This window comes from Drosophila albomicans, chromosome 3 (genome assembly GCF_009650485.2).
Source record: "Drosophila albomicans strain 15112-1751.03 chromosome 3, ASM965048v2, whole genome shotgun sequence".
Lineage (NCBI taxonomy): Eukaryota > Metazoa > Arthropoda > Insecta > Diptera > Drosophilidae > Drosophila > Drosophila albomicans.
The window spans coordinates 8449915-8469367 of record NC_047629.2 but is presented as its reverse complement, the minus strand read 5'-3'; the positions used below and the strand labels follow the sequence as shown (position 1 = coordinate 8469367).

Sequence of the window (19453 nt, the reverse complement as noted above, 5' to 3'; positions counted from 1 at the left end):
CTTCAATAATGAAAGCTTTAGGCCAAAAGATGCGCAAATATACTACGTATTTTTAATAATCAATCATCTGGCTGACTGCACAAACATCTAAATATGTTTATGTTATGAGATTTGTTATAGATTTACCCAACATATCTTTGGAATCTTTTCATTTATTGGCATTGAAATGTTCGTCCGTCCGTCCACTTCCGCCCCCGCAAATAGACAAGTATCGACTACAATAATAACTATAGTTCTTCAAACGGTTCATAGTAGATTTTTGGATGACACCTACTACAACTTCTTCCTGGGAAACATAATGATGTTTTAAGTAACCCACATATTGGTAAATTACACCATTTTATTTTGATGATAAAGAAACATACAATTATTTTGTCAGAGGTAAATCGCTTAAACGTTACTGTTACTTAAATATTACTCCGCACAAATGTAATGTGAAAACAACTTCTTTTTTACCCTTTGCTTTTAAAAAAGAGAAAAGGGTTCTATTAAGTATCTATATTCCTATTCAACGTCAACAACCGAGACAATATACCCACTAGGTTAATTAGTTGTAAATTAAGCACAATCGATAACTGCGGCAATTCGTTGAAGATTGCTTGCTTATGTAAGCTTTCTCTATTAATGAAGTGTAATAAGAATCATGGATTATACTACGACGTTTACTGATTTATAACGGATGAGTTTATTGAACACCGATTAAATGAAGGGGTTTCAGAACTAAACATAAAGTGTATCTTTGTGTTATGTTGGTTTGACTTTTCTACGTATGTTTCTAAGTGATAACCTTAATGTTACTATTATATTATATTATCAGTATACACTGTATACAAAGAGAGAAAAAAATGCAGATTGCAATAGTCTTGGTTTAAAATTTTTTCTATCTTAAAAAGAACAATCTTGAAATAAGATTTTTATGCTAAATTTGCATTTTAAGATTAAAACTATCTTTTTTAAGAATATAATCTTGATTCAAGATTGTTTTATTCTAGATTGAAAAGAAGATTGCAAGCCTTGATTGAAGAACTTTTCGACTAAAAAAAAAAATACTTCATAAATGTTGGAATTCCCTTCCTTTAAAATTATAACCTAATTAGAGGTGTTGTTGCAGTTAGTAAAGATGCCGCAAATGTTATAATTGAAATTAATATTAAAACAAACAGAGGACATACTTAAATGTGTAAATATAAAAAAAATATAGTTCAATTTTAGGATTTATTCATTCTTGAAACAAAAACTGAATTGAGATTGTTTAATATTCCACTTTTAGTCATTATCAATCTTATATCAAGTATATCCAATCTAGAATTAATCTAGAGCGTGAGATCTTACTTTGAGATTTTGCCTTCATATTTTAATTTTAAGATTTTTCCGTTATTGCAACAATATTTAAATCTTGATTGGGCAATCTAGATTTTTTGTAGATTTAATTAAGGAATAAACCTATTTGGTTCAATTTTGACATACATCTTGATTCACGATTTTATTCTTGATTTTAGCACGTTTTTTCTCTCATATACTTTGTTAAGTGAAGGTTTTGTAGATTAAATAAAGATTACTCGGAATTTACGAAAACTCCTGAGAATTTAGTTATAGAGAAAACAAGATTGCTTAGAAATATTAAACCTGTTAAGTGTGAAAAATTTGCTTTCGCACTTCAGCTGAAAACGTCATGACTTTCGAAAATAAGTATAAAAACCTAGACGATGTTGAGCTAGATTATCAGTCAAAGTTGGTTTCCCGATCGATAACTGCACAATATTCAAAATGTTCAAAATCGTAAGTCCACAACTCAAAGCAAGGATTTCTGAGTGGATAATTAATTGACTACGATTTCAGTTGATGATCTGCGCTATTGTCGGCCTGGCCGCAGCCTTCCCAGAGGGAACCCCTGATGAAGTCATCCTTCGCAGTGAGGATGTGCGTCCAGATGGCTTTGAGTCCAAACTGGAGCTCACTAATGGCATCAATGAGCGGCGTTCGGGTGATGAGCATGGCAACATCAGGGGCAGCTTCAACTATACCTCCCCCGAAGGCGAGCATGTCCTGATCACCTATGTGGCTGATGAGAACGGTTACCAACCATCTGGTGCTGTTCTGCCAACCCCCCCACCAATTCCAGTTGAGATCCAAAGGGCTCTTGAGTGGATCGCTCTGCACCCTTATGTTGAGAAGGAGGAGACCGAGACCGAGGCCGAGGAAGAGAAAGAGGAATAATCTTTCGGTGATCTAACCGTTAAATTCTAACTTATTGGACGATGATGACGATGATCGATTAATATTTAAGTTTTCCATCCTTGAATCTGTATTTTATAAGTCTATACAAATACATGAAGCAAATTGCTAATAGCAACAATATGAAAGTATTTCTTATATGTTAATTCAGAAGCAGACGTTGCATACTTTGCATTCTTTTGCTGACGTCAAACAAGTTAATTATTTCAAACAGAGCGGCAGTCTTTATTGAAGCTTGATTCTTTTGTTCAGACAATTCAAAATCAAGTATATGGAAGGAAAGAAGCTATCGAAAAATATGTCTATGTGAACTAATTTTAATATTTATCAAGCACTGAAAGCTAAATTTGAAACTAACCACTTCTAGTATTAAACTTCAATAATGAAAGTTTTGGGTCAGGCGATCTCCCAGTACAAAACGTATTCTAAGTAATCGTCAAAAGCCGAGGCGGTAAGGTCCCGTTCGTTTGGTTGACTTAACGAACATCTAAATCTCTTTATGTTATAAGATTTTTTATAGATTTACTTAACATATCGTTGGAATCTTTTCATTCATTGGCATTGAATCCCTAAAAATCATTGAAAATGTTATGCATATATTTAGATGTTTTCATTATGCACGTAAACACTTCTTGTAAAATCAAATTTAAAAAAAAAATCAAGTTTAAACGATATGGTTTTAATTTTGCAATTTTAAATAATAAACAACAAAACAACAAACCCAAAAAATTACAGTTTTTTTAATTTAATTTAAACTTTCTCTTTTCGGAAGAATCACGCCGTATAGAATTGAGGTTGATTATCAGCTACTTGATTCTTAGGAAAAATATGAGACCTGTACTGCTCTAATTTGCAATAAAAATTTCGAATGTGAAAGAGAGTATTTTAGAAAGTGGTATAAAAAGCTGTTGCTTGACGGAGCGAATAAAGAATAAACATTTGTTGTTCGTGCTATAACTTCATAATAATCAAAATGCTAAAAGCAGTAAGTATTATTAACCAGAAGCGCGCATCAGCGTATCCTGCAGTTTCATTCCAGCTTCACGAAATAAATTAAAGTATTTAGAAAAATACGTTGAAAATATAAAGTAAATCACACCATTTAATAAAAGTGAAAAAGCTTAATTTTTGATTTCGCATTCGCTTCTTCACAATAAGACTTTTCTTGTTTTGTAAAATTCATATGATATTTACAATTTTTAACATTGTTACAGCTCATTCTCTTTGCTATAATTGGATTAGCTTTATCTTTCCCAACTGAAAAAGTAAAGCCAAGTGAATCAGATGAATCTGATAAACCTCTTTACCATTTTGAGGGCATTAAGACCGGCAAAAACAGTGGCATTTTGAAAATAACCTCAAGCGAGGGCGATAAAGTTGTAATTGCCGTCGAAGGAAAAACAGCAGTCATAGCGGCATCCAAAGCATAATGGATATTTCAACACTAAAGTTCTGGGACGTCATCATGATATTAAAATGTACAAATGACCCACAGCATAAATAATAAACTAATCAAATGTTTTTTGTACAAGTTTCAACAAAGTAAATTCGGAAAAAATTTTAATATTGTTAAAGAATTATAAATTCAATATTTAAAATCAAATAAATAATAAATTTTAATGCAACGATATATTGTTTCAATTGTTCACTGATTATCGAAAAATATATTGATCACATTTCTGCAACATTTAATTGTGGGACCCTTTCGATTAGAATTGCATTATGTCTGGAAATATGTTGCAAAGTTTAACGAAATCAAATGAAAATTATCTACATAATGAAGTAATAAAACTTTATGCTTTTAAAGAAGAGTGCATCACTTTGCGGATTACTTCTAAATATTAAATATATAGAATAATATAATAACACTATATCCTTTAAATGAATGAAAAGGGTTCAAATGATTCCGCACAACTGTAATGTGAAAACAGTGAAAAACAAAATAGGCAATGATAATAATAATAAAAGTGCAATCAATCAATCACAATCCAACTTCTTTTTAACCCTTCGCTTTTAAAAAAGTGAAACGGGTTCTACTAAGCATGTACATAAATGTATACTTGATCTACTCATACAATACATCTACTCGGTTAATTTATTTTAAATTACACACAATCGATAGCTGCTCAAAAGACAATAATTAAATTGTTGGACGTCATATTTATATAGGCTTTCACTTTCAATTAAGTGCAATAAGAATCATAGATTTTACTACGACGTAAACATCTACCGGATGTGACAATTAAAAAATACATTATTTTATTTAATTGAAAAAACAAAACGACGTTTAACGATTTTATTTTAATTTTAAAGTTTATGCTGATAATGGTAAATATAACTTTTGCGAAGTGATGTACTATCAGTATACATACGTATACTTAACTAAGCAAAGGTTTTCTAGATTATACTATAAAAATTACTCAGAATTTACGGGAACTCCTAAGAATATAGTTATAGAGAAAACAAGTTTGCTTATAAACATTGTTAAGTTTGCATTCACACTACAGCCGAAAACGTGATGATGTTCAAAAATAAGTATAAAAGGCTAGACGATGTTGAGCTAGATTATCAGTCAAAGTTGGTTTCCCGATCGATAACTGCACAATATTCAAAATGTTCAAAATCGTAAGTCCACAACTTAAAGCAAGGATTTCTCAGTGGATAATTAATTGACTCCGATTTCAGTTGATGATCTGCGCTGTTGTTGGCCTGGCCGCAGCCTTCCTAGTAGAGGAAGATGAAGTTATCGCTCGCAGTGAGGATGTGCGTCCAGATGGCTTTGTGGCCAGTCTGGAGACCAAGAATGGCGTCACTGAGCAGCGATCGGGTGATGAGCACGGCAACATCAAGGGCAGCTTCAGCTATACCTCCCCCGAAGGCGAACATGTCCTGATCACCTATGTGGCTGACGAGAACGGTTACCAACCATCTGGTGCTGTTCTGCCAACCCCCCCACCAATTCCAGTTGAGATCCAAAGGGCTCTTGAGTGGATCGCTCTTCACCCTTATGTTGAGAAGGAGGAGACCGAGGCAGAGGAAGAGAAAGAGGAATAATCTTTCGGTGATCTAACCGTTAAATTCTAACTTATTGGACGACGATGACGATGATCGATTAATATTTAAGTTTTCCATCCTTGAATCTGTATTTTATAAGTCTATACAAATACAAGCAGCAAATTGCTAATAGCAAAAATATGAAAGTATTTCTTATTTGTTAATTCAGAAACTGACGTTGCATACTTTGCATTCTTTTGCTGACGTCAAACAAGTTAATTATTTTAAGCATCGCGGGTGTCTTTATTGAAGCTTGATTCTTTTGTTCACACAATTGAAAATCAAGAATATGGAAGAAAAAAAGCTATCGAAAAATATGTATAAGTGAACTACTTTTAATGTTTATCAATCACTGAAGGCTAAATTTGAATCTAGCCACCTATAGTATTAAACTTCAATAAAGAAAGCTATGCGTCAGGCGATGTCCCAATATAAAACGTATTCTAAGTAATCGTCAAAAGCCGAGGCGGTAAATTCACGTTCGTCTGGCTGACTTAACGAACATCTAAATCTATTTATGTTATAAGCATTGTTATAGATTTATCCAACATATAGTTAGAATTTTTTCATTCATTGTCATAGGAATGCCAGGAAAAAATCATTGCAAAAAAATTGCATTTGAATTACTTAAAATAATTTAAATTTGTTTTTATAAATGAATCAGAAAAAATTATGCTCTCGATTTATAGACAAATTATTGAAAGCTGAAAATGTAATGTATTTATTTAGTTGTTCTCATTATGCACATAAACACTTCTTGTCAAATTACATTAAAAAAATAAAAAAAAAAATGTATTTATTATCATTTACATTGGTCATATTTATCTTTATCACCTCAAACAGACAAAATACGATGGTCGAAAGGCTTAAAAAGCTTTTCAAAGACAAGTTTTCTACTCTTAGTCGTTTATGTCTTCATTATTTAAGAAACAGTAAAATAATTCCTCTTTAAAAATTCTGTAAAAATGCTAAGAGATACAAAACATTTTTTGAGCACAAAAAAGCAACTAACAAGGAAGTGTGCTCAACAATGAGAGACACGCAATCCTCTTTCAATTAAAGGTAAACATTTCGAAAGCGGTATTATCGTCAAAAAATAAAAAAAAACTAAAATATATTTATTGCTATATTTTCTATAAAGAGATATACTAATTCATTCGATATTTGTCTTAGAATAAAAACAAGTAAGAAAGCTACAGTCGAGTCGCAACCCATAAGTAAAACAGTTTTATATTAATTTTATATTAAATATACAAAATGAATATACCGCAAAAATACTTAAAACTATATACCTTAGGCTATATTTGGTATATTAATATACAAATGTATATATTCACAATATACCATATCGTTCAAAATATACCAAATTTAATTTTATGGTATTCGCGTACGAGTCTTTGAGAAAGTTGGCAAATGAAATAAAATATTCTGCAAGTGGTATATTGGAACTAAATAATTTTGAATAATCTGAAATTGATATTGAAATTAGTCAAATACAAGTAAGAAAGTTACAGTCGAGTGTGCTCGACTGTGAGATACCCGCTAACCATTTTGAATAAAAATATACCAAATGGTATATTTGATATATTGATATAGTACCGCATTCAAAAAATACCATATACTGCACATTATACCAGATAGTCAGCCAAAGCAACTAAGAGCTCTAGTAAGTAGGCGTTTTTGCCCATACAAAAGTATTTCTTTAATAACTTCTGCAATTTTTATCTGATCGCAACTAAATTTTCAGGAATCATAAATAACATTGTTATTATTGTAGACACCAATAAGCTCTAGCTTTAAAACTACGCTTGTTATTCGATTTTTTTGATTTGAGGGAACGCAAGTGGGCGTGGCAAAATTTTGAAACAAACTTGATCTGCGTGTCAGCATAACAAATGCTATCGAAAAGTTCTATCTCTTATAGTCTCTGAGATCCAGACGGACGGACAGACATACAGACGGACAGACGGACATGGCTAGATCGTCTCGGCTATTGATGCTGATCAAGAATATATATACTTTATAGGATCGGAGATGCTACCTTCTACCTGTTACATACATTTCCTGCCGGCACAAAGTTATAATGCCCTCTATGGGTAGCGGGTATAAAAAGTTTTGATAAAAATAGAATATAGTTTCTTTTACCCAACAATTATGGATAGACTAATGCTTGGTACCAAAAGTAAACACTCGATCGTTTAAAGACTTGAGCATAATGGTTGGAACAATCATATTCAATAAACTTTCATGAGTTTATTGCATATATTTTTATCAAATTTGTTTCATAGCAAAATTTTAGAGAGGAGTCCATGTGTAAGTTCAATTCACTGTGTTACATTGTAATTTACTCCTCGTGGGGATTGTTTTCGATCCACTTAAGAGCCCTGACGATGGCTTCTGGGATTGGGGGAGGAGTGGGCAGCACGGAACCCTTGGGTTGGTAACCGTTCTCATCGGCAACATATTCCAACCTGACGTGTTCGCCTTCGGGAGAGATCCATTCGAAGCTACCCTTGATGTTGCCATGCACATCACCGCTCTCTTGGCGAGCAGCTCCGTTATCTAATTCCAGATTAGCATCGAAACCATTTGCTCGCACATCTTCAGAACGACTTTTAACATCGACATCAGCAGCGACGATGCAGAGAGCTGCGCAGACTAACAGCTGTAAAAATGTGTATTAAGTCAAATGGGTTCAGATTGGATCCGTTGCAGCTTCAAAAGTACTCACAAGCTTGAACATTTTGAATTTAGGACAGTTGTACAAGGTTGAAACCAAAAGTGCACTGATGCCACTCTTAATCTTGACTCTGGTTTTTATACAGTTTCTTCCCAAAGAACAAAATACCTGTTCCTTATCGCATATGCAAATAATCGCATTACACAAATATATGATATAATATTTTGTTTTAGTATGCAAAAACTTGAACGCATTTGCATTATTTTTGTCGCAGTTGCATTTCAATATTCATTTTATGTTAATTTATGCTTTACTCTTACGAGCTAAGTAAATTATTTTGTTTTTGGAAGAGAAGAAAACAACAGAATATTATTCATTTTAAGAGAGTGGAATTTTAAAAGAACGAAGCATTTAGTTTGTTCACAGAACATTAACAGAAGCGTAACAGTATTATGAAAGTCAATATCTCCCAAGTTTAATATCAGATCGTAAATAAGATAAAAAAAAGATTTTTATTATCTATGATAATAATTTCTAGTTAAATTAATTCAATTAAAGAACACCAACATTAAAATAGTAAAAAAATAAAATTTCAAAAAGCAAGCCAGAAAACTTCAACCAAATGAAGATGTAGTGCGAAAGCGGTATTATCGTTAAAATATATCAAATTAATATACTGAAAGATTCTCAAATATAGCGCGTTCTATTTGATATCTTAACTCGACCAATTCATTTGTTTTCGTTTGAATACCATTTCTGGTACTTGATGCCTAGATTTAAGTAGTTCAATAGCTTAGTTAGACCAAATTCTGTAAGAACACAGAGTTACAAGATTTATGGTTTGAATACGCAGGGAATGCTGTGAAACTGATCGGTAATATATAATATATTACCTATGGAGTCATTTAGAAAACAAAATTCAAATAATAATAAGATTATCAGTAAAGATTTACAATCTTTAATTCATATTGATTAATATGATTAAAGTACTTTTGTAATGTATACATATATAGAAAAAAGAGAAATTTTGTGAATGAGATATAGCGGATATTACATGCTAATTAAGAAGCGTTGCATTATTTATTTTAAATAAAAAGTTCAACTTTTAGATGCAAACAAAAAAATACAAAACAAAAGACGACAGCTTATATCCAAGGTTTAACAGTCATAATAATGTTTAGACTCTTAGTGACTTTTATAAATCCTGATATTCTTGAATACCTAGATATGAGATCAAAAGTATATGTAAATTATGAAAGTGGGATGATTATCAACATTATGTGGCCGAGACAGCTAAAATCAAGTTTAAACTCTGAAGTCGATATGAATTGATTTGGTAATAATGGTAATAATTAATTTATTAATTTATACTAAACTTTCGCTTTCAAGTATCACACATTATAGGACGATGGGCTTGGATCAGATTAGTAGTTACTTGATGTGAGAACAAGTCCTTAAACTTGTTCTAAATTCTCAAGAAAAATAATTTGCATTGAAAGTTACGATTGTGAGCAACCAAAAATATATATTACTTTCATTCGAGTATTTCATAAATTTCTATTAAACTCGACGTAGTCAATTTAAAATATTCGTTCTCCAACTGCACAATAACCAATATGCTTAAGGCAGTAAGAATTATAATAGTACTAGACAGCTAATACTGCAGTTTCATTCAGCTTTCACAAAATAATAAATATTAAAAAAACATGGCGACAACTTTTGAGTGATAAGTTTGTTCTTGTCCTATTGTTTTGTTACCTAGTACAACCTGAATTAGTGCTATATAATTTAAGTTTCGCTAACAGACTGCAGAAGTTAGGTAGAAATTTTATTGAGTTATGCGTTTATAGTCCAAGTATTGAAAGAATCAAACAGACATAACAAAAAACTTATATTAAATAGAGAATAATGTTAAAAAAGATCTATTTAATATTTTTTCAGCTCGTACTCTTTGCTATATTGGGATTGGCACTTACTTTCCCAACTGAAAAAGTAAAGCCAAGTGAATCGGAGGAATTAGAGGAATCAGATATACCACTCTACCATTTTGAGGGCATACAAACCGGCAAAGATAATGGCATTTTGAAGATAACTTCAAGCGAGGGTGAGAGCATTATTATTGCCATCCATGGAGATGATGCTGTGATTAAGACATCTGATTAAAAGCCATAAATATACGACAATGTAAAAACAACTACGTCGAAGTTAAATGAATGTTTCTATATACAAGCCTAAACAATAAATTGTTCAAATTTCAATAAATTTTAAAGCTGGTGCGACGATTTTTGGTAAATACACTAAGAACAATATCTAAGAAGTATCTAAGTATCTTTTTGGATACGATGAGATACAAATTGTTTAAATTATTTAAGAAATAGTTTAATAAGGCAAATAAAATTAAATATTATGCTAACTGAAAATATTTAAACAGAACTTTTGATGAAAGTAAAATAAAGTTTCCTTTACCCAGCAAATATGGAGAAACTGAAGCTTGGTACCAAAAGTATACCATTGTTGACTTGAACATTTGTTGAAACAATCATATTCAATAAGCTTTAATGAGTTTATTGCATTTATTTTTATCAAATTTGTTTCATAGCAAAATTTTAGAGAGGAGTCCATGTGTAAGTTCAATTCACTGTGTTACATTGTAATTTACTCCTCGTGGGGATTGTTTTCGATCCACTTAAGAGCCCTGACGATGGCTTCTGGGATTGGGGGAGGAGTGGGCAGCACGGAACCCTTGGGTTGGTAACCGTTCTCATCGGCAACATATTCCAACCTGACGTGCTCGCCTTCGGGGGAGATCCATTCGAAGCTGCCCTTGATGTTGCCGTGCACATCACCGCTCTCTTGGCGAGAAGATCCGTCGTTCAGGGAAACTTCAGCATCGAAGCCATCAGCGCGCACTTCCTCGGAGCGCCTGTCAACCTCCACAACAGCGGTGACAAGGCAGACAGCTGCGCACAGAACGATCTGAAAGAATTTTGTTAATATTTTGTACTCCTAGTCAGTCTTTGTAATGATCCAATTGAGTACTCACAAGCTTGAACATTTTGAATTTAGGACAGTTGTACAAGGTTGAAACCAAAAGTGCACTGATGCCACTCTTAATCTTGACTCTGGTTTTTATACAATTTCTTCCCAAAGAACATAATACCTGTTCCTAATAGCATATGCAAATCATCGCATTATGTTACACAAATATATGATATAATATTTTGTTTTAGTATGCAAGAAACTTGAACGCATTTGCATTATTTTGTCGCAGTTGCATTTCAATATTCATTTTATGTTAATTTATGCTTTACTCTTACGAGCTAAGTAAATTATTTTGTCTTTTGGAAGAGAAGAAAACAACAGAATATTATTCATTTTAAGAGAGTGGAATTTTAAAAGAACGAAACATTTAGTTTGTTCACAGAACATTAACATAAGCGTTAGAGTATTATGAAAGTCAATATCTCCAAAGTTTAATATCAGAACGTAAATAAGATGAAAAAAGTTTTTATACCCGCCACCCATAGGGTAGAAGGGTATTATAACTTTGTGCCGGCAGGAAATGTATTGAACATGTAGAAGGAGGTATCTCCGACCCTATAACGTATATATATTCTGGATCTGTCTGTCCGTCTGTACGTCCATCCGTATCAAACACTGGATCTCAATGACTATAAGAGATAGAGCAATAATTTTTTTTCGATTTGTTATGTTTGCACGCAGATCAAGTTTGTTTCAAATTTTTGCCACGCCCACTTTCGCCCACGCAAATCAAAAAAATCGAGTATCAAGCGTATTTTTAAGCTAGAACTGCGAATACAATATATATATATACAAAAACAACTATAGTAATTGTGATTCCTGCAAACTTAGATGCGATAAGATAAAAATTGTGGAAGTTATTAAAGAAATACTTTTGTATGGGCAAAAACGCCCACTTACTGGGGCTCTTAGTTGCTTTTGCAGACAATCTTGTACATTGTGCCATCTATGGTAAATTTTGAATGTGGTTCTATATCAATATACCAAATATAGATTTTGGTATAGTTTTAGTATTTTTTTTGTATTTTAATATATTTTGAGAAAAATACAACAATATTTTGCTTTTATTCAAAATGGGTAGCGGGTATCTCACAGTCGAGCACACTCGAGTGTAACTTTCTTACTTGTTATAAAAGCAAAGCAGTGCAAAAGCGGTGTTATCGTTAAAATATACCATATTAATACACTCAAAAATAAAAAATATTAATATACCCAAATAAAACAATGGCTTTTTACTCTACTTTTAAATTATGCTTTCTATTCGTTTTCTGTAAAATATTTAAATTCTGTAATTCATATTGGTTAATATTATTAAAGAACTTTTGTAATATATACAAAAAAACATTTATATAGAAAATAATAAATTGCATGAATGAGATATAGCGGATATTATAAGCTAATTCATTATTTATTTAAAGTAAAAAGTTTAATTTTTAGATACAACAAAAAAATAAACAAAACAAAACACGACAGCTTATATCCAAGGTTTAACAGTCATAAGAATATTTAGAGTCTTAGTGACTTTTATAAATCCTGATATTCTATAATACCTAGATGTGAGATCAAAAGTATATGTAAATTATGAGAGTGGGAAGATTATCAACATTATGTGGCCGAGACAGCTAAAATCAAGTTTAAATCTTAAGTCGATATGAATTGAATTGGTTATTTTAAATAATTAATTTATTAATTTATACTAAACTTTCGCTTTTCAAGTATCAAACATTATAGGACGATGGGTTTGGATCAGATTAGTAGTTACTTGATGTGGGAACAAGTCCTTCAACTTGTTCTAAATTCACAAGAAAAATAATTTGCATTCAAAATTACGATTGTGATGCAACAAAAAAAATAATAGTTCAAGAAGTGAATGAATCAGACAGACATGATAAAAAAAACGTATATAATATATATTATTAATATTATTTTATATATATATTGTATTATTATTAATATTTTTTCAGCTCGTACCCTTTGCTATAATTTTGTTTGCGCTTACTTTCCCAAATAAAAAAGTAAAGCCAAGTGAATCAGAGGAATTATGTTGAGGGCATACAGACCGGCAAAGATAGTGGCTTTATGAATAAAAATTCATGTTTCTATGTACAAATTTAAGCAATAAAGGAAAATGGAAAATTATAAGATTAATTAAGAATTATAAATGAATTGTTTTATTAGTTCAGTTTTGGATTAATATAATAATGGTACTTTTCAAATTCTACCTTAAAGGCGTATTAATTTAAACAGCACGTACACTTCAGGTTTCTTAGGGTCAACCATTTAATAAATTTAATGTTTCCATAAGTATGAGTATTAAAAGTCTAGGGTTTCTTTTATTTATTTTGTACTCACACATGACTTTCAATTTGTTTTAAAATAGTCTTCTATTCGATGACGATATAAATAAATAATTTTGTATAATATAATATAACCATTGGGTCATTGTGTTATTGGTAACTCATAATAAATAATTTGATTGTTCTAAAGATATAAATCGATTGATAATTAAACTTCAATACAAATTAATTTCGCTTTAGCAAGTATCTCACAGTCCAGCAAACTTACATTTTTTTTCAATTCAGTTTTTATATGTGCAAATGTATCTCAAAGTAATTCGAAACGAATTCAAGTTTTGAAGATTTAGGTAGTCACAACGAAAGTGAAATCTTGAAATCAGTCAAATCTAGACTTGTTCTTTATTAATGTTTAATGAAATTGTATTTATTAGATAAGACATAAAATATATATTTAGAGGGGTCGACCTTATGACAAGTTTTTCTGATGCAATATAACTTTATGGTCATGTGGATTATTTATTGCACTTAACGCTTCTCTGACGTCTGAATAAATTTGGCTAATTTAATTTGATTAGCTACATTTTGCAAGATATGCAAAAGAAAAAAATATTGTTAAGGGGAGTCTACATAAAACAGTTAGAAGCTCATTGATAGAAATTATGCATATGGGTAATTCTCTGACGGATTGCGCGTGCGACCATCTCTTCAGTGAACAAAAAAAACATAACCTGAAACAATTTTAAAAATAAGAAAAGCTTACTCTTATAGCTCTAGATTAATTCTTTAATTAGAGCTAAGAATGGTTTTGGAATTTTCTTTCTGTTTTGTTTTGTGTTCTCATAATTGCAAAAATGAAGAAATTTGTACGCAAAATCAAAAAATGAAAGAATTTACATATGTATTTTATCGTAAAACAGAATAAGTTTCAAAAATCAATCTTAGCTCTAAAAATAGTGCTTATCCAAAGCATCAAGAATAACTTTCACTTATTTTTAAAATTGTTTTAGTTTGTTTTTTTTTTTTTTTTTTTTTAAGGTGGTCGCACGCGACATTTACCAGAGAATAACCCATATGCTGAACACATTTCAATAAATATGATGTGCCTGAAATATTCATATTTTGTTTCACTGGGAGTTGGATTTTATTTTAAAAACTGCAAAGGAATAACCTGTTATAGCATGCAGTCGGACTCGTTCTGTCAGATCATTCTTAATGCATTTTAGTATTAGCAGTCGCAGAAGTTAATTTGAATACCCTACAAGTCTGCAAGCGTTTTGAGACATTAACATGATAAAATGTATACAAAAATATGTAAAGCAAGGAAACAGGTATTACCTTCTCCGAAAAAAATCTGTATAAAAGACAGGCCCAGATTAGGGAAAAGTATCAGTAAACATTTGGTTTCAGCCTTGTACAACTGTCCTAAATTCAAAATGTTCAAGCTTGTGAGTACTCGAGTGGATCATTACAAGGACTGATTAGGAGTACAAAATATTAACAAAATTCTTTCAGATCGTTCTGTGCGCAGCTGTCTGCCTTGTCACCGCTGTTGTGGAGGTTGAGAGGCGCTCCGAGGAAGTGCGCGCTGATGGCTTCGACGCTGAAGTTTCCCTGAACGACGGATCTGCTCGCCAAGAGAGCGGTGATGTTCACGGCAACATCAAGGGCAGCTTCGAATGGATCTCCCCCGAAGGCGAGCACGTCAGGTTGGAATATGTTGCCGATGAGAACGGTTACCAACCCAAGGGTTCCGTGCTGCCCACTCCTCCCCCAATCCCAGAAGCCATCGTCAGGGCTCTTAAGTGGATCGAAACTAACCCCCCCAAGGAGTATTAGAGCTATGAATTGAGATACTGATACTGAATTGATCGTACAAATGGACATCTCTCTGGAAACTGAAAACTCGATATCAAGCAATTATGATTAAGATTAGAGTATGCAGCAAAGAATGAACTATGAAAATATATGCAGCGAACTGCTAAAAGCTTATTCAAAGTTAAGTGTTTTTTTAATCGAAAGTCTTAAATCAGCAAGAATGCGTGTTAGGAGCAGACAAACGGCGATCATGTATGTTAAAACAAAAGAAAAAAAAAAAACATGAAGATCCATTGCGTTAAAAAGCTAACTGTATTTTATTATGAGCAAGCCAACCGGTTATGAGGCAATAAGATAAATTTCGCTTTCAGTTTGCATATGATTTGCTAATTTTAAAACAAATAAATTAAGCTCAGCGGCTGGACTAAATCGTGACGGCGAAAACAAGTTTGATCACATATGGGATGACCCTGATCTTGTGATCGAATTTCGACGCTTGGCAATCACATTGCATGTTCTATTAGTTGATTGTCTACATATTGGACAGGGCCTTGTTATCTTCATTAGATATGGTTCATGTTCGAGGGTTCAACGGTTGCTTTATGATTGGCTCCGTTGAATCAGTTGATCAGCAATTAAATTGTCAAGTAAATTACTTTGTTTTGATTTTTCATATTTTTAATTGATTCGAGTTAATTTCTTGTAAAATTGCAATTATTATTATAATTATCAAGTAATGAGAAAATTAAGTATAACGAGTTGAAATTGTATCCGTCTTAAGCGAGGTACATTCATAACGATCTCATAAACATAAAAAGGAAACAAATCAATTTGTTTGTATGCTTTCGACTCGTATTCAGTAAAACTTGAACGCTGCCATTTCCATATTTTAGATTAAAAATTCAGTCTTATCGAGAACAAACTCAATTTTTGCTACCGAAAAATGAAAGAAGAAACCAGTATGCAACATTCTCTAAGACGAAATAGAATATTTATATAGAGTGCACATTATCAAACATTTAGCATTCACCCAAGTCATGAGAGAAACTTGATTTAAACTGGTAAACAATTGTTTCACATAGCACAAAACGATAGCAACCAGATCCAAAAATTGAATGCCAAAAGGCGTTAAATAAACGAATATATTAATAATTTGTAGTCTACAGTTGACAGCATCAAAAACCTGACTTCAATTAACACAAATAAACCAGTCAGAATGCATAGATCTGCACGAAATCATACAAATCGCAAAAAAGTCATAAATGATAACCGTTGACATTTGCACTTACCGTCTGGCGTAAAACCCAATTGCAATAAATTGCCGAATACCGGATAAGCTCTTGGTCCTGGAAATTGTCCGTCAATGTGTCTAACGACCCGTGCATATCTCTTGCCGTACAGCACTATACACGATATCAAAACAATTGCCGCGATACTGAGTAGAAACATTCTAACGCGTTCAAAGACTCGAACTAACTAAAACTAAAATGCACACAGTAGCAAGTGCATTCACTATTTTTTTTAGCGGTCTATTGATTCGAATCAATCTCAACACTTATTTTTGAGTAACCTAATGAAGCTTACAAGTAAAACAAGTACGATTTGCGTTACAATTTTCCAGCAAGTGAGAGATTATTTCTCTCTTTAGTAAATGCAACTCGATGAGATAACCTCTACAGCTAATATCAGCTAGTAGTATTTATTTTTATAGAACGTCAATCACTCACTTTGAACGATAATGCGACTATTAGATTATTTGTAATTTCCCTGTACAACGAAAGTAGTTCGTTTAATCAAGTATACAAGCTCTAATAAATCAATTAGCGGTTCAAGCTCCTGCCTTGTTGATACTCTTAGTACATACATGTTCAATGCAAAATGTATAATACTATAACAGATACCACCTCTCTCATTCTAAAACAAAAACCCTAGTTTATTATTAAATATTATATTTTTGCCGATCTTCTAAATGCCACCTCAGATCAAGTTTCTTTAAAAGTTTTTGCCACGCTGACTAATGAAAAACAAATTTAAAAAAAAAACCCAATTTTAAAGATAAAATTCAAAAATGGAGAAGTTATTTAACACATCGGCTGAAAAGTCCCGGGCCTAACATAGAAAACACGTTTTTTTTGGATCAAAATTGGCGTTACTCATTAATTTAATCTTTATCAAGAGCATCGCATCCATTCCAGAGCCGCTGTAACATTTCAATATAAATTTTTTTGAACGATTTATTTTTTGCCCCAAAATAGGCTTCAATTTCAGTGATAACCTGTTCATTCCTACGAAATTTTTTACCGGCGAATATTTTTTCAGGACTGCGAACCTCCAGAAGTCGCTGGGAGCCTAATCTGGCGAATACGGTGGATGTGGGAGCAATTCGAAGTTGAATTCATGTAGTTTTGTCACTGTCATTAAATCATGAACACATTCTTGTTGATGGTCAAAAGTGAGCAAACGCGGCAGCCACTTTGAAGAGAGCTTTCTCATTAGGGCGGGTCAATTTTTTTTCGCAAAAATCGTCCCCCATAATCGGAATCTACGAAGAATTCTAAGAAAATTTCACCATGAAACCATGTGTCTAAAATGAATTCCTAGTCCGCGCCGTGAAGCTTAAAGATTGCACTATGAGGTACATAAGGTATTTCGAGGTATTTAAGGCATTTTAATGTATTTAAAAAAAAAAATACGCATTTTCCAATTATGTTGGAGTCAATTCTGATTCATTTTTTTACAACAAATTTTATAATTTTTTTTTTAAATTTTATTTAACTTATAATTTTTTTTTTAATTCAACAAAAAAAACCAAACTAGCCATGTACTGAGCCTCATATAAGAAAGTAGGAGCAATGCGTCTGTAACTTTTTAACGAAGTAAGGTATCGGTCTGAAAATTGAAATATATATTCAAAGACATTTTAAGCAACTAAATAAAAGTAGGCGTGGCATGATAAAAGGCGGAATTGAATTTTATTTTTTATTATAAAGTTTATTTGCTTTCTAACAAGTAGGTAATTTTTGCATTTTGTTGACTTGGAATATAACATCATCTTATTAGAATCTCAAGTCTTTCTTTGACTTGATTTGAGGAACTTTGGAACGACTTTCTAAAGTCAATGACATAACAGCATCTCGATTCTGTGGCATAACTCGTCGTGAGACATGTGTTTTAACAACAACACACATCGTTCGGTGCCCTGAATGTGCGATGGAATTGCTGGATCTGGCAGTGGTATTTCAGCAGAATTTATGTATTCCAGCAAGTGATCGTGTGGGATGTTTGCAGTAAATGGAGGTTCAAACAAGATGTCGTCATTATCCAAGTCAACTAAATGCATATAATCGGTGCAATCAAAATTAATGCGATTCTTTTTATAAGATCTAAGTTTAGTTGGGTCATATAATTTCTCGCGATAATACAAAATTTTATTAATTGCACTTTCGCGAACTGTTTTTCTTTCATCGAAAAGCATTTTTAACAAAATATTTTCTGTATTGGCAAAGAATGCATTGTTTTGGATTGCTTTGTTTACAATTTCTCTTAGATTTTGTGGTAAAAATTGCGTTGATTGAATAAAATTAAATAAAAGTTTACTCCCATATACCACCGAATTAAAATATTTGACATTAAAATGCATCGGTATATAAACTTTCATAATGACAAGTTTTACCGCAAAATTAATTATCATTTAAATAAACTGTTATAAGAGAAACGCAGCTTCACGAAAGCTTTAATATTATTATATTTCTAAAGCTTATAGTTACAAAAGCTTCTTAATGTAATAATATATTTCTTTGCAAGCAAATAAACTTTATAATAAAAAATAAAATTAAATTCCGCCTTTTATCATGCCACGCCTACTTTTATTTAGTTGCTTAAAATGTCTTTGAATATATATTTCAATTTTCAGACCGATACCTTACTTCGTTAAAAAGTTACAGACGCATTGCTCCTACTTTCTTATATGAGGCTCAGTACATGGCTAGTTTGGCTCATTTTGTTGAATTACAACAAAATTATAAGTTAAATAAATTTAAAAAAAAAATTATAAAATTTGTTGTAAAAAAATGAATCAGAATTGACTCCAACATAATTGGAAAATGCGTATTTTTTTTTAAATACATTAAAATGCCTTAAATACCTCGAAATACCTTATGTACCTCATAGTGCAATCTTTAAGCTTCACGGCGCGGACTAGGAATTCATTTTAGACACATGGTTTCATGGTGAAATTTTCTTAGAATTCTTCGTAGATTCCGATTATGGGGGACGATTTTCAGGATTTTTTGGACAGGAACAAATTGACCCGCCCTATTTCTCATAGTCA

The 19453-nt window shown here is 32.0% G+C and overlaps 6 protein-coding genes across 6 annotated transcripts in view; 3 read left to right on the top strand and 3 right to left on the bottom strand.

Annotated features, from left to right (window-relative positions):
- Nucleotides 1-16607, bottom strand: part of LOC117566728 (uncharacterized) — a 60842-nt gene extending 44235 nt beyond the window's left edge. Inside the window, 1 exon segment of the mRNA XM_052005640.1 lies at nucleotides 16413-16607. Within this exon segment, the coding sequence (XP_051861600.1) occupies nucleotides 16413-16572 (160 nt within the window). The 5' untranslated portion in view covers nucleotides 16573-16607.
- Nucleotides 1470-2376, top strand: LOC117569612 (larval cuticle protein 1-like). The gene is made up of 2 exons (XM_034250850.2): nucleotides 1470-1779; nucleotides 1840-2376. Exons 1-2 carry the CDS (start codon nucleotides 1768-1770, stop codon nucleotides 2215-2217), a joined length of 390 nt encoding a protein of 129 aa, XP_034106741.1. The 5' UTR covers nucleotides 1470-1767; the 3' UTR covers nucleotides 2218-2376.
- LOC117571379 (larval cuticle protein 1-like) lies at nucleotides 4849-5457 on the top strand. The gene is made up of 2 exons (XM_034253492.2): nucleotides 4849-4860; nucleotides 4921-5457. Exons 1-2 carry the CDS (start codon nucleotides 4849-4851, stop codon nucleotides 5287-5289), a joined length of 381 nt encoding a protein of 126 aa, XP_034109383.1. The 3' UTR covers nucleotides 5290-5457.
- Nucleotides 7523-8133, bottom strand: LOC117569623 (larval cuticle protein 4-like). The gene is made up of 2 exons (XM_034250860.2): nucleotides 8021-8133; nucleotides 7523-7954 (listed from the first exon to the last, which is right to left on the bottom strand). Exons 1-2 carry the CDS (start codon nucleotides 8030-8032, stop codon nucleotides 7634-7636), a joined length of 333 nt encoding a protein of 110 aa, XP_034106751.1. The 5' UTR covers nucleotides 8033-8133; the 3' UTR covers nucleotides 7523-7633.
- On the bottom strand, nucleotides 10519-11128 carry LOC127565646 (larval cuticle protein III/IV-like). Its single transcript, XM_052005170.1, has 2 exons — nucleotides 11013-11128; nucleotides 10519-10945 (listed from the first exon to the last, which is right to left on the bottom strand). The coding sequence occupies exons 1-2, from the start codon at nucleotides 11022-11024 to the stop codon at nucleotides 10625-10627; spliced, it is 333 nt and encodes a 110-aa protein (XP_051861130.1). The 5' UTR covers nucleotides 11025-11128; the 3' UTR covers nucleotides 10519-10624.
- Nucleotides 14638-15303, top strand: LOC117569622 (larval cuticle protein III/IV-like). The gene is made up of 2 exons (XM_034250859.2): nucleotides 14638-14753; nucleotides 14821-15303. The coding sequence occupies exons 1-2, from the start codon at nucleotides 14742-14744 to the stop codon at nucleotides 15142-15144; spliced, it is 336 nt and encodes a 111-aa protein (XP_034106750.1). The 5' UTR covers nucleotides 14638-14741; the 3' UTR covers nucleotides 15145-15303.
- Nucleotides 16608-19453: the final 2846 nt, after the last annotated feature.